The sequence below is a fragment of the Hyposmocoma kahamanoa genome, unplaced genomic scaffold, assembly GCF_003589595.1.
Source record: "Hyposmocoma kahamanoa isolate Upper Pololo Valley unplaced genomic scaffold, ASM358959v1 81, whole genome shotgun sequence".
In the NCBI taxonomy this organism is placed as follows: Eukaryota; Metazoa; Arthropoda; class Insecta; order Lepidoptera; family Cosmopterigidae; genus Hyposmocoma; species Hyposmocoma kahamanoa.
In genome coordinates, this window is record NW_020654080.1 from 4864558 (window position 1) to 4891623 (window position 27066).

Below are 27066 nucleotides of genomic sequence, written 5' to 3' on the forward strand. Positions count from 1 at the left end.
AAATGATGGAGTCATTGACTCCACCTGATGTTAAGTGGAAAGTGGTATCCTAACGCGAAGGAACCTAGTGCAGCGATGGAATCCTCACTGCACTAGCCGCCTCCACCCTGCCTGCCTACAATATGCCTCTTCACGCCTCGTTTGAAGGACCCCATATCATAAGAGGGAGGGAAGACATGTGCCGGAAGGGAGTTCCATTTGTCAACCGTGCGACAGAGAAAGGAGCCACCGAACCTTTTAGTACGCGATGGAATGCGGCAGGTAGTGAAACGGTGACTACGAAGGCCAGCACGCGTGCTTCTGAGCAGGAACGGGGAAGGGGGGATGAGGTTGAACAGCTCCTCAGAGCACTCACCATGGTACATGCGGTAAAAGGCGCTAAGCGATGCAACATCTCTACGCAGTTGCAGAGGTTCAAGGCGTGATGAGACCTCTTCGTCGCCTATAATTCGAGTAGCACGACGCTGTAATTTATCCAAGGCATCGAGTAGGTACTTGGCGGAGCCGTCCCACAAGTGCGAACAATACTCAACGCAAGACCGGACCTGTGTTTTGTACAGCAGGCATAACTGGTCCGGCGTGAAAAAACGTCGCACCTTGTTCAGGACTCCGAGTTTCCGTGAGGCTGTTTTGATCACAGATTCGATGTAGCTCCTTGGATTCAAATCACAGCAGATTTCCATACCGAGCAAGGTGAAACTGCTCCGAGGTGAAAGTGCTGTGCTCATCAGAGAAGGCATGGGAAGGAACGGCGACAATTTTGTTGTTAACGCGCAAACCTGTGTTTTCTTGGCGTTGAACTCAACAAGATTACTGGATCCCCATGCAGATATGAGGTCCAATATCCTATTGAGCTCAACGACAAGATCAGATCGCTCTCTGTCAGTATCGGCGCGCCCAGCTGCGGGGAATCCATGATATCCCCCATGAACAGTGCTATCATCTGCATAACAATGAATATTCCCAAGTGGAAGCATATCATTGATATGCAGAAGGAAAAGCGTGGGAGATAGGACGGATCCCTGCGGTACGCCGGCGTTCACATTCACGAACCTCGAAATGCTGCCGTCAGAAACGACGCGAATTCTCCGCTCACGAAGGAAATCGGCAATCCAGCTGCATAACTGGGCTGGCAAACCGTACGCCGGGAGCTTGGAGAGAAGAGCTTGTGAGACTGTGTTGCTATAGTAAAATAAAATCGATGACGTTTTAATAATGCATTCAAAACTGACAAACTTAAAAGGTTAGGTTACGTATATTTCTTTTTTGAAATAAATAAAACTTAGAATCGATTCTAATTACGTAAATATTTATTGAAAGATTGGCATTTTCATACGAAAAAGATTAACATATGTAATATTAATATACGTAAATTATTCAAGCTTGAGTAACTTGCGTGTCTTCTTTGACTTCATCCACAAAATCAGCTAACATGTCGTCTACAGTCAAACCATTATTTCTTGATAATTTACTGGAAATTTCGTTATTACCTTCGGGGGTGTCTCCGTTCGGAACAACTTTATCTGGTAAATTTACTTCATTTACTTTAGTAGTTTCGGTTTTATCATCTACACATTTTCTTCCATCAACTTCCTGTGAGTTCTTAACGACTTGCCCGCAAGTTATTTGAATGTCATCAGTTTCGTTTGTACTCGGTAAATTCTCGTCTTCCAATTTACCAATTACGGGCACATTTTCTTTACATGTGTTAGGAAAGTCATAAGCAACCTCCATGGAAAGCGGTCTATCTTCTCCATCGATGGTATCGTTGTCCATGTTTGAAGGCATTTGTGTATTTGCTTCATAGATGTTTATCTTTTCAGTGGCATAAATTTCGCACTCTTGAATTTTATTTTTAATTTTTGACACTGCCCTTGTAAAGTTTTCTTCGATAATTATTTCCTCTTGAATTACGTGCTGTGCATCAGACCCTTCAGTTATTATTTTTACCCTTTCACTTTCAAGGTCGTCAACTATTACCTCAGGGACTTCTTCATCAATTTCATCGCTAGGTTCAATGTCTTGTATATTTTCTATAATCAATTCTACATCTGGGACAGTGCTTTGTTCCACATCAGAGTCATCATTGACTTCTACAGACTGTACTGATTCACTGCTGACGCTTATGTTGTCTGTGGCGTCTTCAATGCGAGCTTTCTTAACTAAAGGTTCGTCAGGAATTGTTATTACTTCCTCCTTTTCTTTGGGTACTCTGAAATATAAAATTGAAGAGATTAGATTTTAAAAACAGTTTGTGAACTATGTTTTTCCAAAACCAGAAAAATAAGGTATCAGCAATGCTATACAATACATCCGATTTGTGTCAGACCCTGTACTCTCATCATAAAACACGTATGATGCGAATGAAGCTTTATACTTGACATATTAATTTTTGCGCTTTCTTAATTTGGTCGAGTATTACTTATACGACAGTTATTGTTTCGGACAGAGAACGAAAGACTGTGTCCGCCAGGATGGCTGGATCAAACGAGATATACAATTCAAACTGTGCTCATTATTTACTACCCATTTTTTCACCATTGTGAATATTGTGGGTAGTTTCGAATATTTACTATCAAATGACAACTAAATGATTCTTAAATAACTGATTATAATTTGTTCGCATTCCTTAATACCTACAAGTGGAATTTACATGTTGTAATAGTGAATTCAACTAATAATTAATATAATAATTGATAAAACATTGCTTGCAAACATAATCCAGAAACCATTGTTGGCTTATTTTAAGCGCCTTCAAAATTATTATTAGCAATTACACGGAGAAGATAAACTGTCTCTTCAGAAAATAACTTTTGCAAAGGCGTTTTATTATTAGTTTTTAATAACTTTTTGTTGAAGCTTCCTAAAATAGTGAAAAAAAATTATGTTTAGCTAGTAAATAATTATATAAAAAAACGTTTGGTCCAGCCATCCTGACGGACACAAGTAGACCCTCTGTTCCGAAACCGAGAAATGATGGACCGAAATATCACAATTTTTCTCAATTTCTACGCAGCGCAAACGCTTAAAATAAACAGAACATCAAATAAATTGTTATGAATTTTAATAGATGGATGAGAGATACTCTTTTGTTCTCACAAATGACTCTAAATAATTAGGCTGGTGACGATTAAAATCATGAAATTGTATTTTTGTTACACGTAGGACTTCCGTCGCCTAGCTCTAGTGTCGAAAGAATACATACTTTTCTATACCCAACAGCGACTCCAAAGCAGCCCTGTTCCTTGCCGAAACGTCTTTCTCCTTCTCCTGTGTTCTGTTCTCCGGCTGCGGCTGTATGGCAAAATTGAGCGATGGCGGTGAACAGTGCAGATGGAGCCTTATGTCGAGAAGTGCGCGAGAACAGAATGTTGAAATCTAGGAACATATACATTTTTAATTTATTAATAATAATAATAACACACACACTTAACATAGCCCAATTACACAAGTAACTCAATTACATCCAAACCCACGAGAGAAATAAATGTAGGCCATACAAATATTTCTCCCTGCCCGGGAATCGAACCTGGGACCTCGCGTGGCATGGTAGCCGTTCGGCCATGGAGGCAGTTTAATAATTATAAATGAAATAAAATAATGTATAGGTAATGTAAACGGCACAAACCTCAGTATGCTGGCTGTTAATTTTAGTGCTATAAAGCTGCAAACAATATTGCGTGGGCGGAGGTACACCCGGCGGCACGCACTTGCGAGTGGCGTCGAGAGCCCTTAACAGACCCATCCCTCGAGAACGGCTGTACAAGTCTGAGTTATAGCACTCGCGTACTAGAAGCTCTTGGAATCGCTAGAAAATAAAAAGAAGAATAATATAAAAGTATCTGTGCCATCTGTTGGTAGATAATTGAATTAATTATTTCGCTGTCAATCGATGCTCAAAGAAGGATGGCCAAAGCTGCCCCAAAAACATCGAGTATATACTCTATGCCCAAAAACGACGAAGAGCCGTTCATGGACTTTGCAAGTATAATTTTGCGTTTTAGTTTGTGCCTAGTTTAAGTTTCATTTAAGCATGATTGAATGTTTACCTACCTGAATTGTTGGTTATTTTATAGTACACACATAAAATATTTAAGCTATGAAATAATTAATTATAAAGTAATGACATAAAGCAAAAAATAAAACACAATGTGACAAAAATATTTAGGCAATATTTAAATGAGAGATAATGAAAGTTGCAAAGGAACATTTTGACAAGAGACCTCTCGCCAATGTCAATTTCACATTGATATTGAGTGTACTGTAACAGTGGTGTGAACATTTGTGGCAGATTTAATTTTTATTCATTTTCATTGCTGCAGAATATGACAAGTTATATATAAATATAATGTGGCAGAGTTTGGCAGATTTGGGAATATTCTGGAATTCCTTTATTATTTTTTGGGAACAAATTGAAAACTTGTTGTTTTCTGCTACTATTAACATATATCTGAATCGAAATACAGGACAATGTTATAAACATAACCTGTATCAACTTTATAGCCCCAGCTTCTACAGGCTGTACTCAATTAGCTTTTTTGATGCTTTTATAATGAATCACAAGTATAGTATAGGTCTCCTTAATGCACATCATCTGAATACTGGGTCACAAAATACACGGGATGTCGCCATCCTTCTTTGTATATGAAGATTAAGATACATAAAGACCGCTAGTATAAAACTAGCATCATAAATCTTTGACTTTTCAATGTTATACCATCAATAGTTACACCATCTATGATTACTATACTTAAAACGTAAAATCTCTTGCACATTAACACGTTCATCGCCGCGGTGGGTCCAAATGACCGGCACTTCATCTACCTATAGAGGACGTGGGGTGTTAAAATGACCGGTACGACACACCTAACTTTGTGATGTTCGTTCACGTGGCAAACGCTACGTAGTTAACCATATAACATGAACCGCATGATTTCCAGTTTTCCTCTCGACTCGAAGCACTTTGATTAGCTCTTTTCGTTTACTCATTTCTTTTTTATCTAGGTAATCAGTGACTATAAACTTGGAATTTCTGAAATATTGCCTATTTTGTAATATGTGTCTAGTCATTTTTTTGCTCAGTAGCTCTATTTCTAATGGAATGTGCTCTCCGTTCCTTCCTATTCTTTTCAAGTCAGAAGACTACAACCTAGTAGGCTACATAGAAATGTAGCCTACTAGGTTGACATTGAATATGTTATGAAATATTTGAATTACGCGATTATGTAACAGTATATCTCTGTAACAGTAGTTTGAGAGTAATATTTTGGAGTTCTTTCAGTTGCGTTTCGACATGTGCTATTTTTCCATTAATATTTGTAATTTTGTTTTGCATTTACTTGTGTTCAAAAGTCAACGTATCTGTTCGCTTACTAAATTCTGATCTGAATTTTGAGATAGCGTTTGTTATCTCTTGTTGGACAGTGCATTTTATTTCCTGTATTATTGATTATTTGATTTTTAATTCGGGACTTAAGTCATAACTCGATGTTTCGGACATATTGCAACGTCCATTGTACGTATAAACTGTGGGAGCCGAATGGCGCCTAGGGTATAAAGTCCATATATAGGTTTTAAACGACGGGTTGTAATCCGTTATGTAGGTTTGAAAAGAACGCACTGTTAACTTACGTATTTCACTTATTTACCAATTATTTATCATTCTATGTATTACGTATAGATTTTTTATTATATTGAGCCCTTCGTTTATTATTTTTTGATCGAAACACTGTTGTTATTTCACTTTTAAGTTTTTATAGTTATAATTCCGATTTTTGTAACACAAACAATGCCACACACTATTTGTTACAAGTTATTCACTTTTATCGAATGTAATTTAAAGATCCTTATCGTTTACTATTTATTAATTTGTATAAAGCGCGGAGCCGTTGTTTACATGCATAGCGCCCTCTCGCGATCCTCCTATAAGTTATATAATACATACCTGGTTAAAAGTATAATTTAAGTTATACATCGTGCCCTAAAAGGTGTTTGTTAGGTACTCACTTTGTAAATAGTCGGTTTTATGAATATACCACAAACATTCAAAAAAGTTTCCGCGCATTCTAAAGCTGCCACCGCTACTTCGTCGTTAACTTCGTCAAAACTGAAAAGAAATTTTTTATGATGTAATAAGTATCGGGACGAATAAGTCGTGGGCTTGGTGGTAAACGACACGCCAGTCAGAGCTTTAAATCGCTATTCTCTGAGGGGCTCTGCAACAACACTACGACATAAGTTGACAAACGTGCCTGTAATTTTACCAGTACCATTGCTCACATTACCGCTTGGCGGCAGAAATAGTTAAGGTAGCAGTACTTCCCTGGTCGAACTCTTTCACAAGGAGCTTTTCTGCTACTAAAAATTGCTAATAAACATTCTTTTAGAACTTAGAAATTGAAATCATATAGGTAGCCGCTACTGTGTGACGTTCTCACACAATTCTCACATATTACTATATAATTTAGATTTTTCTCATTGACTTACAAATAAATGGACGACGGGCCTAATACAAAAACCACGACAAAAATGTCCCAAGTCAACCTATTTAAACGTAGTGACATGTAAATGAATATGAAAAAGCTAAAACGTTGAATTGAAATTGTAATGTCATCGCAGTACTGTCTAATTTTGCTTGCTTCGCTGTCAGTCGAACAAACAAAGACTAAAGCTTGAATGACGCTCTGTATACGATTTTAACGCCCTATAAGTTCGGACACTTTTTAGCGCGGACCCGACGTCCATATAATTGTAAGTCAATGATTTTTCTACAAAGAATTTTGACAGTTGACTTACTTACTGGACAAGCTCTAATGCAACTAAATTTATTATCTTACTCTAATTAACAGCCTGCAAAAGCAGAGAAATTTCAGTATAATTCCTTGTACTTCTTACAATATATATACATAATTACAAATAGATCTACTTAATACATAACAAACATTGTGTTAGCAAAGAGTTTTATCATTCAGCGCAAGGTTCAATAGAGACTTTTATTATCATGATAGAGAATAACATGGTGGAACTAGTGATGAAGAGACTCAGTCTTTTAAGGCCTTTTAAAAAACCGCGACTAATTTTTAACGCCTCACGACTAGTCTAGTCTCTTAACCCTCAAGTCTTGAGTCATAACACTAAAACTGGAGACTTAGAATTCGAGTCGAAGTTTTTTAACCGTAGGAAGCTTAAAAGACTTATGGGACTCAAACGACTGGCGCCTTATAGGCTCGGTAGTCGCGAGTCATCAGCCGTATGGCGTGATTTTATTTCTACCCACAAGATATTCATGTTACGATTGACGGATAACGTTAACGTAGCTTTGTTCACAGAAGTCGGTTAATTATAACCAATTCAAGAATTTGTTTTTTTGGGAATTATTTGTTTCTTTAATACAAAAATGAATGGATACAGAACCCAACAGTCAAAGTATTTTATTAAATTTATTGTCTGATACTGTCGTTTGACCATAATGATGAATGAAACATAGTATTTATGAACGTATTAAGTGGAGGTCCACAGTCGCTGCCTACCCCTGAATAGGTGACAGGCGAGATTTTCATACGTATATATTTGTTCTATGTATTACAGATAAATTGTATCTCACGACTGTGCACGGGTTTCTAAAGAAGTTCAAACAAAAGTACCAGGACTTCATAATAAGAAAAGTGGTTACAGACCAACATTACACAAAATAAAAAAAAGGGCAGAACTGGAATCCCATACACTTTTAAATATTGGTTGTATTTCATTACTTTGATTTACTCGCAGAAAAAGTATTGTATGCAATCATTATATAAGTAGGTCTTAAAATCTAGTACCTATCGCTTAAATCACTCTTTGAATCCCAATTTTTATTATAAGTAAATAAACGTGATTCTTTACTACATACAACGTCATTTTTATTTATAAACTTCGGGTTTAATAAGACTAAAATAGGTATAAGTCCATTGCAAACAACTCGAGTCGTTTAAGTCGTTTAAGTGTTTTAGTATAACGACTGAGTTTTATTATAGTGCGCGCGGAACTAGCTGGCCGCGCCTTAGGTATGTGAGCGGTGGGACGGGGAGGCGGGGGCACTTGATGTCATTACTCAGAATACTCAGTTCGGCGCCGGACTTCGCGGCGGCAACACACGTTGACAGTTCTGGCTAGTTTAGACAAAACGCACAAGAGATTGCAATGTCAAGATGAGTCCGCCGATAAAAAGACAATCTAAGGAAATAATATTTAAAGTGCATACGTTTTTTAAAAAACGGAAAGCCGATGTCAATAGTTTAGAATATAAAACTGATGCGAATATTCATAAATTAGTGGCAGAAGCAACCGGGATATCAGAACGAAGTGTAAGGAGAGTGATTGCTCAAAGTAAAACATCCTTGCAAAATACAGGGGAAGCAAAATTTAGTTCTCCACGAAGGCCAAAAGAGATAAAAAAGAAAATACAAGTTGATGATTTTGATTTAGGAGTGATAAGAAGAAAAATAAATCAGTTTTATACGGTACAGAAAACAAATCCAAGTCTACGAAAACTAAATGCTGTGTTAAAAGAGGATAATATTTTAGATTGCGGATTAACTTATTTAAGAGAACTTTTGCACAAACTGGGATATTCATTTAAAAAATGTAAATCGAAGAGATCCCTTTTATTAGAGAGACCAAACATTGTTGAATGGCGAGTGAAATATTTGAGGGCCATAAGAAAATTCAGAGAAGACAAACGAAATATATTCTTTTTGGACGAAACTTACGTTAACCAAAGTCATAATGTCCAAAAATGTTGGCAATCTTCGTCGGAGCCTGGTGTTTATGCAGATATAGGCAAAGGAAGGCGTTTAATAATAGTTCACGCTGGTAGTCGGAACGGGTTAGTTGACGATGCTCTGCTAATTTTTAAATCAGATTCAAAAACAGGAGACTATCATGGAGACATGAACTCTACAAATTTTTACAACTGGGTTGATCGAAAGTTAATACCTAAACTTCCACCTAACTCAGTCATAGTTATGGACAATGCAGCTTACCACTGTGTGCAAGTTGAGAAGAAACCGACTATGTCCTGTATGAAAATTAATATGCAGAATTGGTTGCAAAATCATAACGTGCCCTTTTCTCCCACGATGGTCAAAGCTGAACTCTTGGGCTTGATTAATACGACCCAATCAGAAAAAATATACACGATTGATGAACTTCTGAAAGGTGCAGGTCATACTGTTCTAAGACTACCTCCATATCATCCAGATCTCAACCCAATCGAGCTTGTGTGGGCAAATATAAAAAATTGCCTGGCCAGAGATCACATTAATGCTACATTGGACGAGAAAATTACAATACTAACAAGACTATTTTCTGAATTTTCTGCCGAACAATGGCAAAAATGCGACGACCACGTACAAAAAAACGAACAAGAATACTGGAATCATGATATGAGATATGATACTGTGATGGACGAATTCATTATAAACTTACAAGATGATTCTGACTCAAGTTCAGACAATTCAGAATCAAGTGATTCAGAGGATAATATGTCAGAGTAATTTCATATCTATAAATACAAAGTCGTGTTAGTTACACTAATTAATTAATAATAATTTCATAAATGATTCAAATATGTCGGAAGAATTTCATTTAATTTGTTTTTGGTTTATTTTACTTTTAATTGCAATGTACGGGACAACAGCAAGTCCATCAATACATAAATGTCAAATTTATCCAATCAATTTTATACTCTATTCCCTGGACTTTAAGTTGAAAATCAATTGAGGAAATCTGACAGTTTGTGGCGGCCTGATGTGCTGCCGACTGTACATTGCAATTAATTAGATAGGTATAATATAAACTTGTAAAAGTTCAATTGGCTTTAATTTTTTCTTTTCAATAACTGAACAATTATTGTTCACGATATCTCGAGATTGGTCGTCACTGTCTAATCTCATGTGCGTTGCGAGCAGCAAGCAACCCGCCCCCTCACCCCTGTCTCTACCTAAGGCGCGGCCAGCTAGTTCCGCGCGCACTATAATAAAAACTCGAACCTCCAGTCTCAATTTTAGAGTCGAGTCCTGTAAAATGGAGTCGAGTCGATATAAAACGCCTTAAAAGACTGAGTTTCTTTCATCGCTAGATGGAACACACATATCGACGCCTAATTTTCTCAAACTCGTATCTTTTATAGAGTGATTATTCAGGAGATGGCAAAACTTTCTATTTATATTTAATTTCTTATCAAGGATGTGGAGGCATTACTTTAAGAATAGGTAAAAGCCAGATAGTGAATATAGGCTTGGTGTCTAGGGAACGAAACTAGTTTTTGTCAGTGGCGGTGAAAAGGTTAAAAAATGGTGGAAATTCCAAATACGATTAAAAGTAAAAAAAAATACTTAATGAATCTTACTCGATCAATGGGATTAGTTATTAGTAGTTATCCATATATTAACGAGAATATAAATGAATTGATTCTATTCAGTAATTTTGTTTACACCGTTTCATGTGCAACATACCTAGGGACTTTATTTTTCTCCGCAGGTATGTGCGACGAGATGGAACTTTCTTGCAGAATTGTGTTGGCTAGTTTTCTCTTCGCTTTCTTGCTAAGGTGTTTGGTTGGGTGGCTGCTCATCTGGGAAACACATTTTTATTCTATAACTTACTATTGTTGGCAAATTTGTGCTAAATTATAACTTTTTCATTTAAAAAATACCTGACTCAAAACTCCAAAGAATTACATCTATTTGCCAAGTTATATTGAAATCCGGACCGGAGCGTACGCGAAACCGGATTCATCCCCTGGTTAGCCACCCTTAGAAGTGGAATAATTTCTTTAACTTCAAATGGGACCAATACCAACAAAAAAAAAAAATCTCGTAACATACAGAGTAATCGCGTAACATACAGACATAAAAAATACAGTCGAATTAAGAGTCTCCTTCTTTTTCAAAGTCGGTTAAAAGTTGTGCAAGGGAGAAAAGTTCAATGTTGGCTTTAATAAATTACAGCGTCACCTATTCTTTAAACACAATACTATTTGTCTCTCTGTAACAGCGCCATCTATTATAATTTAAAAATTTCGTCCAAGATTTCCAAGATTCGTCAGTGTTTTTGAGAATGAAGTGGCTTGATTTTTTACCACAATTTGAATACCCTTTACGTGTGTGTGGATTGAGTGAGCACCCTTTGTAAAATGTTTAAAATGTGTTAGTAATTAGTAAAAGTTCTAAAACAAGAGAAAAATAACTTAATGTACGCTCACTCAGTTCTCACAGAGGGCCAGTCAGATCTACTAAATATTTAGTTTACATATAATATTCATGTACCAGACACTGGAGATAATAAAAATCGGTTCTCACTACTGAAAGTATATTGAGAGAAAAACGCCTTGAATTGGCGAAATAGCAAAATGAACCATTAAAGTCATTGCTCCTAAATTAAAGTTAGGCGCTATTTATAAAAATGAATCTTCATGCGTGAATAGCCACCCTTCGAGGTGGATGCTTTTCTTCAAAATGAAATGGGACCACTATGGAAGTACCCCCTTTCCAGCAAAAAAAGAATCATTAAAATCGGTTCACAAATACCGGAGTTATCGCGTAACATACATACAAAAAAAAGAACATACAGGCGAATTGAGAACCTCCTCCTTTTTTGAAGTCGGTTAAAAATAAAAAGCGTACTTATGTGCTTATTTTAAAAAGCAAACTTTTTAAGTGCCTTTGTTTAAACGCCCACCTCTACTTGTGCCTGTATACGGCGTAGGATGAACTTCTAATTTTTATCTCTTGAAAAGCTACTTTCCGTAAACAGTCTTGCATGCTTTGTTAAATCGCAGCAGCAGACGTCAAAAATAGTGTCAAATCTCTCTTAGACATTTGGAAGTAGTTTATATTAGTGAAATTTTGAGACAAAGACATTTAGGTCCGGCGCCCACTGACGGGACGGGACGGGATAAATATCGTGTAAATATTGTAAATACAAATAAGATAATTGTACAAAATTGATCTGGATAATGCGACAAGCCCGTAAAACTGTGAGTGTTATTGCGGATCAATTTTTTTAAATATAATTAAACTTTACATCAAAATGAGTAATATTAACGACTATTAGAAAGTTTGCCAAAACTTGCCAAAACCGTATATCGTGAGTAAGTGAGAGGCGTGACAAAATCACGGTGAATTGTTACTGTGACTTTTTTGTAACCGGAATAGTAATCACAATCACAGAAATGTTACCCTTTTTTCTCCGTGTCTACGGCCGTCTTCGTTTACAGAGTCCTTATCGCGGTGGGGCGTGGCCGCGGACACGTTGGAACCTGGAGGTCTACCACGAAATACGAAGCAATGATCATCGTTTTAGCTTTGTATCGAACCGGAGACTACTACGAAACGCAAGTGAAGATCGTGATTTGACATAAGTCCTTACTCCGAAACGTCAAGTGACAGCTTTCGTAAAACTGACAATCATATCGTCGATGTTTTGAAAAAGGGGCGAAAGCGCCATTTCGAAAAATAATTTATGTTTTAGACTTTAACGACTGTTTTAAAATATTTACGTCTTGTATTAAAATTTAATTTTGTTTTTAATTAAGATTAAGTTTTAAAATAGAATTTGTTATGATTATAAATATAACGGCAAGACTAAAACATGTTTCCCAAAAAATTTTTCAAAATGGCGTTTTCGCCCTTTCTACAAATCACCGACGATATGTAGCACGTATATGCTTCGTTGCGGACGCAGTCATGTAGTATCGTATTTCGTGGTAGACTTCCAGTTGAGTCGAAAGTCGCCTGCCAAAAGCGACCGTGTCGCCCATAGCATTTACACATAGTCGATTAGGTCTACTTCGACACAGTATTTACACCGGGTAGCTTGCCGCCTTGGCGGGCATGCATCACCGGTCGCCTTTTTTTTGTAATATCAAGTGCTGGGACTATCAAGTCGTGCACTTGATGGTAAGTTACAAGTCTGTCCACAACAATTGCAGTGCCACTCAGAGTTTTACATTACAAAGATCTGAGGGCAAGTCCAAGTCTTGACAAGTCCCAATGTGCCTGTAATGTCACCAGCACCTTTACCCTTGAAAACCGAAACGCAGTAATACTCAATTACTTGGCGGCAGAAATAGGTAAGGTGCCTGTCAACTCGGTGTAAATGCGCCGAGAGTTTGATTCTTTAATACGGGCCAAAGTTACAAGTACTCACGGTGAGTTCAACGACCTTCCGTGGCGGCGTAATGTCGTTTAAAATATGTGACGTCAGTTCGTCGTCCCAGCTGCGCGAGTGTTCGGTCGCGACGCGGTGTGTGTGCAGTGTGGTTAGCCAGCGGGTGAGGCTGTTGTAGGCAGAGACGCGAGTTTTGCTGGAATTTTGAACGTGTATGTTACTTTAAATTATGCTGAGACCCGTTCTATATGAAAAAAAAAACCATACCCAACTAAATCTTTGTTGAAATCTAAAATATACAGTAATATGAGTGATTTGTGGGAGAACGCCACACAGTAGCGGCTATATGACTTCAATTTCCGAGTTCTAAAGGAATGTTTAGTAGCAATTTTTACCAGCAGTAGAGCTCCTTGTGAAAGAGCTCGCCCAGGCTGCCACCTTACCTATTTCTGCCCCCAAGCAGTAATGTGAGCATTACTGCGTTCCGGTTTGGAAGGGTAAGGGTGCTGGTGGAATTACAGGCACATGAGACTTGTCAACTTATGTCTCAGGGTGATGGGCGCAGTGGCAGTGCCTCTAAGATCTTCGCGATTAAAGCTCTGAGTGGCACTCCCACTGTTATGGACAGGTGTGTCGCTTACCACCAGGCGCACGATTTGTTCGTCTCGTCACTTGGTATTATAAAAATAAGGCATAGGAATGGAATACACTGCCGGTATTTCGATACCTCCAATGAACTTTTTATTTATTTATTACGCCAACAAATTTTTGGAGCTGTTCTGTTTTTATTTTTTGTTTCTTCATTCTTTTATTTTTACAAAATTCGTTCTTTTGTTTTTTTTTCGAATGGTACATATTGATAGATGCACGATTCTATACAAAATCAAACCCAAACGTTGTACGTTTACCATCGAGTATATAACCAGAAATAGAGACGAAATAAGGGCCATCCTGGTAACTCACCAGTTATGCATCACTTATAAATACCAACTCTCGTATGCACTGAAATATAGACAGCGCCAACAACTGACCTATGTGTACGTCTCCGTATATTCCAAAAAAGATTCTGTATTTATTGTAATAAATAATAACTCTAACAATGGCGTGCCGTACTATTCGGTGGCGTGGGAAAAACAGCAAAAAATCTAATTACAAAACGAACGGATTCACATTTCATCGGTAATTAAATATTAAATAAATAATTTTACAATTCTCGTCCATTATAGCAAAGCTCAAGTTAAACTGGTCGTTTTGAAGTGAAACAATTTGACGACGCCTGTCAATTGTTTCGAATTCGGGCTGGCCAATCGAAGCGCAGTTGTCATCGTAATGATATGCTGAATAGTTTTCAAACAAATTAAATTACATTTCGTCTCTATCTCTGGTTATATACTCGATAATGTTTACTTATATAGGCGTATACCTCTAGTTATTTAGCAATTAGTCCTAAAGTGTGACATATGGTTATTTTTATTAATAACAATTTGTTGCTTACCGCGATTCCCCGCTAGGACGCTCCGAAGTCCATTTAAGTGTTTGCATCACAAATCTGAAGACTAGAGGAGAAAATGGAAGCAAATTTGGACCCAAGCTGGAAAAGAACGAATTGAATATCAATGTTACTTTCCTACATAAACTTTACTGTAATGAAAGTTCGTCCTGGCGTAACAATCACCAATTGATCTAAGGTTGATTGAGTTCTCTACATAAAAAAAATAATATACAGGGTTATTACATACATTTGCATGCCGAAAGTGGTAAAAGATGAGTACTGTTTTATTATGTATACTTGTACCACATATCCTGCCTTGCTAACCCGAAAGGCGCTATCTCTGAGATACGCCCTTTTACTTTTTTTTATATCATTCAATAGCTATTATAATTTTGCATCTAATAGTATAATATAATATTATACTATATATATATTGTATATACTGTATATATATTGTTTAGATTATAATATATATTCTGCTTATGTTTGTATTTATGTATATAAATTATTTTTATGTATATATATATATATATATAATATTATATATATTATTATTTTTATTTTTTTTTATTCACATTTAAATTTAAATTTTATTGTACAATAATTAGTCCCGCAGACTTCATTTTTCACCAAGGCTAGGGTTGGCTGGAAGAGATCTCTTCTAGAGATAAGCTCACCTTTGTATATGTTCTTTATAACTTGTGTTTCATGTATCTTTTCTTTGTGCAATAAAGAGTTATTATTATAATATCGTTATCTAACCTAAAACATTTAAAAAACAACTAAGAAGTATTTTTATATATTAATTTTTCCTTAAATTAGTAATCGATTTGGCGGCTTTCTTTATAATCAAAATAGCGGTATCTCACAAAATAGGTAATAATGGTACAATTTATGGATAATTTACGTATGTCAATAAATCTAGTCATAATTCATAAAATTAGTCAAAAATACGTATAAATAAGTTTTAACATTTTTAAAAAGATTTATTTTTGAAGGCGCGAAAATACAAACAAAACTTACTCCGTTTGAGATAGCGCTTTTCGGCTTATCGGGGCAAAATCGTAAACCATATTTTAAGCAAATAAATATCATTCATTCATTCGTATTTTTAAAATACTAATACACCTTGTAGGGCTAGATTACCGACATCATAAACAACAACTATTGTTCCGTGACTTTGACAAAACATGACAAATTTACCAAAAAAAATTATTTTTTTTCCGGACTATCTGACATTTTTAGATCTATATTTGGTAATAAGGTCCAAACATGCAAGCGTCCTGTCTGATGATTCCCACGTTTTGCACAGAGTTATCACCGTTTGGAATGCTCTATTTAAATATGTTTATTTTTGTATGAAATTAGAATCTGATGAATGATTAAAAATCATGGAACAAAAGTTGTTGTTTATGATGTTAGGTAATACAGTCCTGGGAGGTTGTTAGTATCCAACAAATCCCTAGGTATTGACAAGAGTCAGTGATGCAGACCGTGCTCAAAATGCAAGACAAACCTCCTACTTGTAAGGCGTGCATTCTCTCAAATAGTCTAAAAACAAAATCAAAGTGAACTACAAAAAATAACCATAGCAGAACCGGGTGGGGTATTGCCACTCAGATGAAACAGCTAAGTTTTTTTTACAATACTATATAATATTAAGTGACGGGACGAACAAGACGTGTGCCTGGTGGTAAGCGACACGCCTGTCCCTAACAGTTGCAGTGTCACTCAGACCTTTAAATCACAAAGATCTGAGAGGCACTGCCACTGCGCCCGACATCTTGAGACATAAGTTGACAAGTCCCATGTGCCTGTAATTTCACCAGCACTCTTACCCTTCGAAACCGGAACGCAGTAATGTTCACATTACTGCTTGGCGACAGAAATAGGTAAGGTGGCAGTACTTCCCTGGACGAACTCTTTCACAAGGAGCTCTACTGCTACTACTAAACTACTAGGTGGACCTTAGTAAAAAAAAACAATACTTACCAAGCCACTAAAGCATCCAAACTCCTCAGGGCTTGAATCTTGATCGCAGCGACATCAGCACCAGTAAGGCTTACGGGAACCACTCCACTTGACACACTTAGTGATCGGACTATCACGTTCAGAATTAATTGCGGGCGAATGGGTTTTGCCACTGGGTATATTTCACTGTAATGTGTTAAAAGATTGTATGAATCTCATTTTGAACAAACTGCTCCCATTTTTTTAACCTTTTACTCAGCGAAGACAAGTGAGTTAATGGTTTAAACAATCAATAGAATATCGAGTTCTTAGGTTTTCGCGATTGTTACACATAGGAAATGAAACTATTCGCGTATATTTGTTTTTTCAAACAAACCGACGTTTCGGGCCCTATGTAAAGGGCTTCATTTCAAATAGAATATCGTTATTTTGATTTTATTACATTTTAAATCTAGATGAGGTGTACAACAGTGTTGGGCGTTAATCAATTAAATTTCAATCAATAATTCAATCAGATTAAAAAACCAATTCAATTGAAATCAATTGCAATTATATCAATTGCGACGCGTAAGATCTCTTCTTCTCGCAACTCTCGCAACTAACAATTGATCAATCGTTAATTGCTGTTTCGCAATTGACAATTAATCAATTGTCAATCTTTAATTGCCAGAACCATTGACTTACAATTATATGGACGTCGGGTCCGCGCTAAAAAGTGTCCGCACTTGTAAGGCGCTAAAATCGTATACAGAGCGCCAAACTCCGCTTTAGTCTTCATTTGTTCGACTGACAGCGCGATACTGCGATGACATTACAAGATTCGCTCTGGACCTTTTGGAGGGAAAAGTGTCGTTTTTATTTTGACTTTCAATTATTTTGTGAAATCTAGTTTAAAGTGGAATAGGATAGTGCTATTGTGCCTTAATCGAAGAAGATTAAAACGCCAAATTATACGAATCTCGAACTAAAATACCCGTGTCGGCCCGTTTTAAGGAATCCCGAGTCAATCCAAGCACGCCGCCTCAAATTGCCTATCCTCTTTGTGGCGGCCATATTTACGGAAACATATTTAAACTTCATGTTTAGGCTGATGGCTTTGCCAAAGCCTTAATAAATTAAAAAAAAAAAAATTGACATTACAATTTAAATTTCGAATAGGTTGACTTGGGAGATTTTTTTCGTGGTTTTTGTATTAGACCCGTCGTCCATTTATTTGTAAGTCAATGGCCAGAACAATTAAATTTTGCCCAACACTGGTGTACAATTGCGACAAATGACCGTGTTACTGTGTGGGCCTTATCTGATATATGAGGTTTAATAAAGCCTAAAGAATGGGATTTATGAATGTAGCAAAACGTATAAATTACTATATCAAACATTAAAAATTGTACTTGGTCTTATGTACAAATAAATGAATTTTTGTATAGAACACATTAAATTTCAAACCTATGAAGTTAAATGCGCCTTATTTGCCCAGGTTATCTTATATATAGCGACTGTTGAAATGCAAAAGGGGCTATGCGACATTAAGGATGAAAATATTTCAAGAAAGAAAACTTTTCGCCCAGTAAAATTTCAGAGTAAGTACTACAAAATTCCGATTCAGTTAGATTCTGAAGGGAGTAAAGTAACAAATAACAAAAGAAGTTTCTTCAATATCGCGTCTATTCCATCTACCTATAATCATCGCGTTACCATTCAGATCATAACGCCTGCATTAACTACATAATTATATTATACTATTGTTTATATCATGTACATGGTCATGTAAATCATATTGTTATACTTACACAAGCATTGCCTGGATGTAAACAAACACATTTCTCAGTCTTGTGCACAATAATGACTGTTTATTCACATTGCTTGTTTTCGTTGTCTTTTTTATGTTTGCTAGGGCTGTCGAAAGAGGGGAGGTGGCTAAGTGTTGGTCTTGGTCGTTCTGTAAAATAAAGTCCATTTACATTACTGTGAATCACAGGTAATGACAATCACAAAAAAGTAGATTTTTGTATAGTTATTATCAAAAGTCACATACATTTTGAATTATTTACAGTCCTTGTTCATGCCTATTTCTGCCCCTAAAATCTCTTGAAAGAGTTATTGTTATTGAAGTGAACCATGGGCCAATAACTCCAGAGGACTGTTAACCGCGATACAAGACAATGTAGTCGGGTGTTTAGTACCTATTGGCACACCAGATGTTGCGACGAGTACCAAATGGCTATTTTTGTAATTAATAAAAAAATAGTTTTACATTCACAAGCTGCAATTTGTTACACACACACTAATTTCTAGTGATAAACATGGCTATTTTTTTATTTTGTTTACTCTATTCATATTGAGAAGCGTTAATTTATAAATTAAAGTCATTAATCATTAGAACGTCGTCGTAACATTCACAATTCAGCCATTTTTGGCAAAATTTTATCTTCTTTCACAATCCATCGATAAACCTATCGACAATTACATAACTATTTTGAATATTATGAAAACTGGCAACCCTACAAATGCCACTTTAATCCGTCTTCGTCTAACACACAATGCCATCTATTGGCGCGCATAATTGCCAAAGTTCAAAAAATAAATTTAAAAAACAAACTGACTTCTTATATTTCTTAAAATAAAGAGGAATTAACTGATATCTATGGCTATTTACATAGCATAAAGTACTTCCAGGTTACCGATCTGCGACATCTACATACGGACGGACGGACGGAATTTTGACCTTTTACAGAGTTCTGTAGTATGGAGATTAGTGCTCCTCTTGGGTTATTGGTGCACGAAATGAACTAAATAAATACGAAAAGCGAAGAAGTGATCCATGACTGTCTGTTGTAAACAAAAGTCGATCATGTTTCGCCGAATCCTTACGTCTTAAGCAGTATTCACTTTTTAATTAAATTGTGTAACAAAAAATAAACAAATTAAGTAAAACAATACCTTTTCAGTTTGCTTATAAATATCAACAGCGTGAGGGAACGTAGCGTCAATGAGTGTGTGAGCGGCGTTACACAATGACACCATTTGGTCCCGCCAGCAAGTTTTTGGGTTAGCCGTTTTTTCTTGGGAAGGACGGACCTGATAATTTTAGGATTGTGTTATCATAAGTAATTTTAGTGTGGTCACAATAGATCACTTAATGGTCGCAGTGATGAGGGACCACATAGATCCCAAATAAAGTCACCCTAATAATAATTACAAGCAATATAATATGGCTACATAAGTTCCTCTAGTATGCACTACAATTTAAGGAGCCATTCATAAATTACACTTATAAAAAGAACTGTGTAGGTTTAAATGCCTTGATAGTTCATGACGTTATATAAGAGGCTGTCAGGGGGTGACAGCGGCACCATATACAGCTGCAACTAAAAAGCTATCTGAAGCTTGAGAAAGGGTAGAACTTCACAAGATGTCCCTTACCTATTTAGGTAGTAGTAGTTAAAGTCAAGAGAAAAAACACCAAGTGAAGTGCCTTTATTACGTATATTGTTATTGATAGGTAGTTACTTTCTTGGTGTAAACAGGGAGATCAAAAAAGCACAACTATTGTTGTAGGCTACAGTTGCCATGATGCTAATGCTCAAGTTTTTTGAGTTTCATGATACCCCCTCCAGTGTTCTTTTGATAATATTATTTTATGCTTTAAGCAATACAAACATTTTATTACTGAATACTTGACTGTTATGTAAGGGAGAAACCACACTTATGATTTTAAACTGGCCTGAAAAAGCTTAGTGTCCACACAATAGAAGTGAAAAAGTTGTGTGTTTTACATGGGTGGCTCGAAACAAAGTGAACAAAGTTATTTTTTCGCTCTTTTTGCATAGTCAAAAAGCTTTTTCTAAAAAGCCAATTTCACATAACTAAGTTGGGTGGCTCTCTAAATGGCGAAAGGTATAATGTTCACTGTTGAGTTTGTAGAACTTTAGCTGTGGACCACTGGACCCCGCAAATTGTTTCTGACAGTAAGCAGAAATTACACTAGATACTATCTTGACACTAATTACTTGTAAAATTGTATTTGTATGTCAGTTCATTACCTGTTGTAAAGCATGCGCACATTTAGCAGCCTCAATGACGTTATAATAGTTGTTGCTATCCAGGAAGTAGCACAAATGTGTCTCTATTGTATTCCTATGTGACATACAGTACTTTGGAAACCTGAAATATTAAAGTAAATAAAATTTTGAATCTGGTGACTATTGATGTTGTAAGTTGCCACTTTCTTTAACCAAACTATTTCATATATTGTTAGTTTCAATATATCTCTTAAGTACTCTTAGGGTCGTATTCCTCTCTACCCAATACTCAAGTCAGGACATGAGTATTGCAGTGAGCACTGAAAATCATACTCAAGTCCTTGCCATAAGGGTCGTATTTCCAGTGCTTGAAATCATACTCAAGTCTGCTCAAATCCTGACTTGAACATTGAGTAGAGTTCTGGAATGCGACCCTTACACCTTAGTCATGTTGTGGAGTTTAAATAACTAATTAAGTGTAGAAACGAAATTTAATAAGTCAAGTAAAAAGTCTCCTACTAAACACACAATTGTACACAACAACAGCAACATAGAGTCCTGTACATTTTTGAATGTGAACTACCTGGTGGTATATGATTTATTTAAAATCCAATACAAATACCTGAACAGCATGAATTATTTTGCATTAAAACTAGAGTTGTATATAACTTTTCTACTGTTCTTGTGGCTCTTCCTATATTTTCTCAGATAAATGCTATAACTGTATGGCATCAAACAATAGGTGTGCACTTAGGCTTTCAATGTTAGCACCATGGTTCATGGTTGGTTGGTAACAATTTGGTGTTATGGAAAGAAACAGATATCCTTCCTTGTTCTACCATTTTACTTTTATAAGAGTTTATAAGTTGTTCTATTCAATGTTCAATGGACATCTCCATTAATCTCCAAATGAGAGAGCACGCGGTTTGCGTGGAGTACCGTGCGCTTACTGCAGTAAAACCATTCAAAACTCCATCTTACAAACAAGTCATAGGTTATAATATATAGCATACCGGTTGATGGCGTCCAGCAAAGATCGTAGCCATTGGTTGCAATTCAGGTCGATATACTTCGGAAGGTTCTGGAAAAAGGACGAGAGGGCATCCTTTATCGCCTCACTGTTATTCGGATCCACATCACGCACTTTATTTAATATTTGATCTGTAAATGAAAAAAACATTGAACTTCCGTCTTTTACACGGTATCAAAGTAACTAATGTAAAAACTTATTGATCGTATAGATAATTACTCATTTTCGAGGTTTCGCAACATACAAACTACATAAATTTACACAATTATTAGTATTTACTAATAATTCGATTGTAAATACAAGAACGACATGTGCTAAGCATTCATATGACGACATGACAAGACATTGACAATATTGACATTTAACAGACATGACCACAGAACACTATACTCATAAACTTTTTTTATAGAGATGTGTGTATAATCAAGTCTCCGGTCGGTGATTGAAATAATATCGATCAGAAGATCTTTTCGAGTTCGATCTTGAGTTGTCACATACAGCCACACTATTAATCAACGTTCTCCCTCCTCTTGCTTGGCAATGCGTGTACGTCAATAGACGTAACGTAATTTCAACAATTTTTTGTTTGTATTTTGTGTTCGTGTTGCTTGTGGATTGTTTATTCTGACTGGGACTTTCATCAGCTTGGCTCGTAAATTGTGTGACATAAATATATATTGTTCAAGCTTGTGATTTACCATGGCCACTTTGGAAGATAAAATTTTGGGTGAGAAACTCCACAATTACTGTAGTAGCAGTGAAGATGAGGGTGACTCTGACGATGATAGGAGTGGTGATGAGGAAGGGAATTCACCACAGAGGAATGTTGCGAAGGTATCGGAGCCTGCGCCAGTCAACAGTTGGTCAGGAACTGCGACCAACACGGGCCCGAAAGGCGTTATTGAAGATTGGCGAAGATTTAAGCAACTCGAAGCTGAAAATCGCAAAGAAATGGAAAAAGAACGCGTAGCACTGGCTAAAAAACTTACTTTGTCCGTTAAAACTGAACGGGAAGAAGCGCAGGATAAGGAGATTGCAGAATTAGAGGACGAGCTTGGTGAGCTTATGAATGATGACTTTCTTTTACAATATCAGAAGAAAAGAATGCAAGAGCTTATGGAGCAGTTGCAAAAGGTTCCCAAGTTTGGCAAAGTTATAACCCTCAACTCGCAAGACGAATTTCTGAACGCTATTGATAAAGAAGATGACAAAGTTAAGGTGGTTGTACACATTTACAGTACAAATTCACGTGCTTGTGAAACTATGGATGGATGTTTAAAAGTTTTGTCGGCTGATTATCCAACCATAAAATTCTGCCGCATAGCAGCAGACACTGCTGGTTTAAGTCGTCATTTTCGTGTTGAAGGAGTACCTGCAATTTTAGTGTACAAAGCAGGCCAAATTATTGGTAATTTTGTCCAATTGGCAACGGAGCTGGGCAATGATTTCTTTGCTACTGATGTGGAGAGATTCCTTATAGAGTACGGAATGTTACCGGAAAAGTAGTATATTTCGTATTTTTATTAATTATTATTAAGCTTACACTCAATCCATCATGCGTCCTACAGATACATGGTATCCCTAATGATTTTGATGTTGATTGTAGTATTCTAGAGCTACAATGTGTCTCTAATGCGCAGGTGTCGTATCATCCAGCATTTTTTGAAAATTTTACAATTTTTTTTACCAAAACAATTAGGGACACCGTGTGTCTCCAGGGCATGTGTTTGGTTAATTAGTATTATCTTAATAATTTAATTTATTGCATTCAGTGTGTTATGTTCAGTGTTTTTTGTTGTTGGATAACAAAAAACTACAAAAAATAGTAACTACGTTGATAATCAAGAGAAACCTTCTAAAAATGCATTTATGTGTCATGAAATTCAATATACCTGTAATATATTCATTAAAATGGTAATTTTCGCAAAGTGATGAAAAGATATACAGTTTTTGTAGGAGACAAATTACATATTCAATATATGATTAACAGCTCTTCCAAATATAGTATAACACTGTAGATGATGCGATTTTTTATCTTCTAATTGTAATGAGGTTGGATGTGGTTGGACTGATCTCTTAATAGCTTGGCTTATGAGGGACTTAATGATATTTAGAGACTTTGCAACAGGAAAATCATAACTGTCTTATTAATTTAAAAAATCTGCAGATGTTATGCATTTTGAAATATAAATATAATAAATTGAAAAGAAAAAAAGAAAGAAGTTTTTCGCTAGTATAAAACAAATAAAGTACACAATTTTATTTGTATGTTGGTAATTTTTGCAACTTACAAATTATTCCTGAAAAGGATAAAAGGTTTATATCTTCACACCTTAATGGTTTTCTGTTAAAACTAAGTAAGGTTTAGGGATAAATATTTATAAATGTATAGATTGAGACTTGTAGTGGGTATTTAAAGACTAGAACTTGAAACTAACACTGTCCACTAAAATAGGGTATTTGAGTTTTCGAAATCATTTTCATTATAATTAAAAAATAATTGATAGTCCAATGACAACCAAAATCGAAATTTATTGAAAATTACATAGTTACAGATACACAAAAATAAAGAATAAGAATTTAACCTAACAATTATTATGTCTGGTGTCAGTTCAGATAATTCCAAATCCATTTTAAATAATTTTTTTATGTACATTGTTGCTGCAATAATGGTACGAGTCAAATACCCTATTGTATTTTAGAAATATTTAATTTTTCCATCAATACTTAATTGTTAATAATTTTAGAATGTAAGTTCATTAATAAATAATAAAAAAATCTCGTTATAATATAATAATATTGTATAAGTTTTCATAAGTATTAAGTTGGTACAATAACAGTTTTTAGTATTCTATCTACACACGTTGGCACACTTAGCAGAAAAAAAACAGTATAAAAAACCGACCTCAAAAGTCAGTCATAGTTTGCCACCCTTAGAGGAATATTTTCTTGAAATTTAAATGGGACAACATCTGAGGTACCCCCTTTCCAACAAAAAAAGAATCTTCAAAATCGGTTCACAAATTAGCCGGAGTTATCGCGTCGAATTCGGAACCTCCTCCTTTTTTTAAAGTCGGTTAAAAAAAAGTGAGAATAAGTGTGGTAATTTTAAATAAATAACAATTGGATATAAAGTGGCAATTAGTCAACCTTTATTGACAAATCTGTATTAGTGCAAAAGTGAATGAAAAAATGAAACAACTATTTTTTAAGCTTAGTATTTTCACACTACACCTAAAATGAAAACGTAAAATAAACGCCAAGACTATTGTAAGTCAATGCCAAGACTGCATTATTTTGGGACTTTAATTCGTAGTCTGCTAAATGTGTTCCGCCGATGTGTATTATATCAATATTATAAATTATAATAATGTATTTAAAACAAATGAAGAGTGCTTGTGTAATATTTAACGCATTTGTGCGTCATGCCTGTTACTAATTTGCGACTTTCCAAAGCGTTTAATCCGCCTGTTTTGTTCACTTGGTGTTCATGCCTGCCTTTTTCTATAATATAGACTTGTGTTTAATATAATATTGAATTTTATTTCATCATGAACGGTAGCACGCTTTTAAAAACCAATTTCGATTACTAATAATAATAATAGACATTTATTTCAGGCATAAAAAACACATAAACAACAAAACCATTAAATATAAATAAAGATAAGATACATACTTAACAGATAAAACTTTATCCCAAATTTTACCATTGGATAAAAAAAAAAGCAAAAATATAAAATAAACTAGCCATCATCTAACGTTGTCAGTGCAGTGCAGGGGGTGCACTCAATATTGAGTTCTTGCTATGTCGCAGGCGAGCCCAAAAACGAGGCTATACCGTTCTGATGATGGTATAGAAATCGGGTACAGAATAATAATAATAATAACGCATATACTCAACATAGCCCCGCACTAGGGAAGCTCTGTGTTGCGGGTGCCATGGACACACATAGACAACCACAAATGACACCCAAACTCACGAGAGAAATAAATGTAGGCTATACAAATATTTTTCCCGGCCCGGGAATCGAACCTGGGACCTCTGCGTGGCAGTCTAGCGTGGTAACCGTCAGGCCACGGAGGCAGTAGCAGAATAGTAATAGATATCACATAGATTAAATAGAATCCTACATCCTTTATGAAGTCACGTTCATAATTTGTACTGAAAGCCTAATTATAGTTGCAGAGTAAATTGATTCTATTGATGATGGATAATTATACAGCAATTCTAGTAATTTTTCCTACAGTTCCCACAGTGCTTCATTCACAATTTTCCTATACTTCCCATAATATTCCTGGTGCAAAAAAATAATTCATCTACTTATTTATAAGTGAAGACGTTTTCCTGTTTTTCAACCTTCTGAAGATTTTGTACACCTTTACCTTAACCGTGGACCAATAATTCACGAGGACTGCTAATACAACATAATGTAACTCTGAAAAAGTCACAATTCTGTCACATCTATCAATGGCCTGTATGTATGTCTACTAACGGTAGCAAACCATGATTGATTTTTGAGGTCGGTTTTTTTAGTAGTCTGTATTGTTTTTCGGTTTTAAATCGCGTAGGTATATCATAATATAAGTATAATATAATATAAGTATAATCGAAAACCTAAGAACTCGATTTCAGCAATTTTCAGGTAAGTTTTTTGTACTAAATTTTGGTAACAATTTTTATTATTTAATTACTCGAATATATCATCGTGAAATATTAATTGAACTTTTACAAATATGAGTATGAACGGATGGCATTGTGTTACAAACTAATTTATAAACTAACGCTTCCTAATAGTGGTAGATAGCGCTAATCCTAAATAAAATAAAAGAATAACTAGCACTATCCATAAAATCCATGCAATAAGCGCCATCTAGTTGGTTTGTTTGTTATCACTACAAAGTAGAGTAACAAAGACTCACCATCAATCTGACCAACGGGAAACAAAAAAAATTGCTATTTTGGTACTTGTCGCGACATATTGCACCAATAGGTACAAAATACCGGACTAGGCACTACGCTGCTGTCTTGTAGCGCGATTGGCAGTCCTCTTGAGTTAGTGGTCCATGCTATAGATGATCTAATAACGCAATTATTTTAAAGCTGGAAGGCAAGTGCAAATTGTTGCAAGCAGGTTGTTGCAATTCGGACAAAAACTCGTTATAATTTTTCAAGTTTCTTTTTTTATTGATTGTAATTAAAGATTGCTTTGTTTTAAATAAAAAATTTTCAAATAGAAATGTATCATTTATTATGAAAGCTTTGCATTGCAAAGAATTGCAACAACCTGGAGCCATGGGAGTACTTGCAACAATTAGTCTTCCTTCCAGCTTTCGCAAATCTATCTTCGTACTATGGTCATTCGCGCATTCAAGCTTTCGCGCAACTGAATTATCGCGTATTC

At 35.8% G+C, this 27066-nt stretch overlaps 2 protein-coding genes across 2 annotated transcripts; one reads left to right on the forward strand and one right to left on the reverse strand.

Annotated features, from left to right (window-relative positions):
• Positions 1-1295: 1295 nt before the first annotated feature.
• Positions 1296-21887, reverse strand: LOC113234024 (proline-, glutamic acid- and leucine-rich protein 1-like). The gene is made up of 13 exons (XM_026469251.1): positions 21884-21887; positions 21648-21795; positions 20656-20776; positions 19553-19690; positions 18403-18551; positions 16634-16798; positions 14645-14740; positions 13189-13345; positions 10494-10612; positions 6007-6106; positions 3629-3808; positions 3206-3378; positions 1296-2212 (listed from the first exon to the last, which is right to left on the reverse strand). Exons 1-13 carry the CDS (start codon positions 21885-21887, stop codon positions 1378-1380), a joined length of 2385 nt encoding a protein of 794 aa, XP_026325036.1. The 3' UTR covers positions 1296-1377.
• A 303-nt stretch (positions 21888-22190) lies between these two features.
• Positions 22191-23680, forward strand: LOC113234120 (phosducin-like protein). The gene has a single exon (XM_026469379.1). The coding sequence runs from the start codon at positions 22364-22366 to the stop codon at positions 23168-23170; it is 807 nt and encodes a 268-aa protein (XP_026325164.1). The 5' UTR covers positions 22191-22363; the 3' UTR covers positions 23171-23680.
• The last annotated feature ends 3386 nt before the right edge of the window (positions 23681-27066 follow it).

What these genes read in the sequence shown, in the direction of transcription:
- LOC113234024 (XM_026469251.1), bottom strand. An exon ending in TTGCTGGACGCCATCAACCG is followed by an intron (nt 20,777 to 21,647) that starts GTATGCTATATA and finishes TTAATATTTCAG; the next exon opens with GTTTCCAAAGTACTGTATGT. An exon ending in TCGCTGTTGGGTATAGAAAA is followed by an intron (nt 2,213 to 3,205) that starts GTATGTATTCTT and finishes TTTATATTTCAG; the next exon opens with AGTACCCAAAGAAAAGGAGG.
- LOC113234120 (XM_026469379.1), top strand. Translation starts at nt 22,364, where the DNA reads ATGGCCACTTTGGAAGATAAAATTTTGGGTGAGAAACTCCACAATTAC.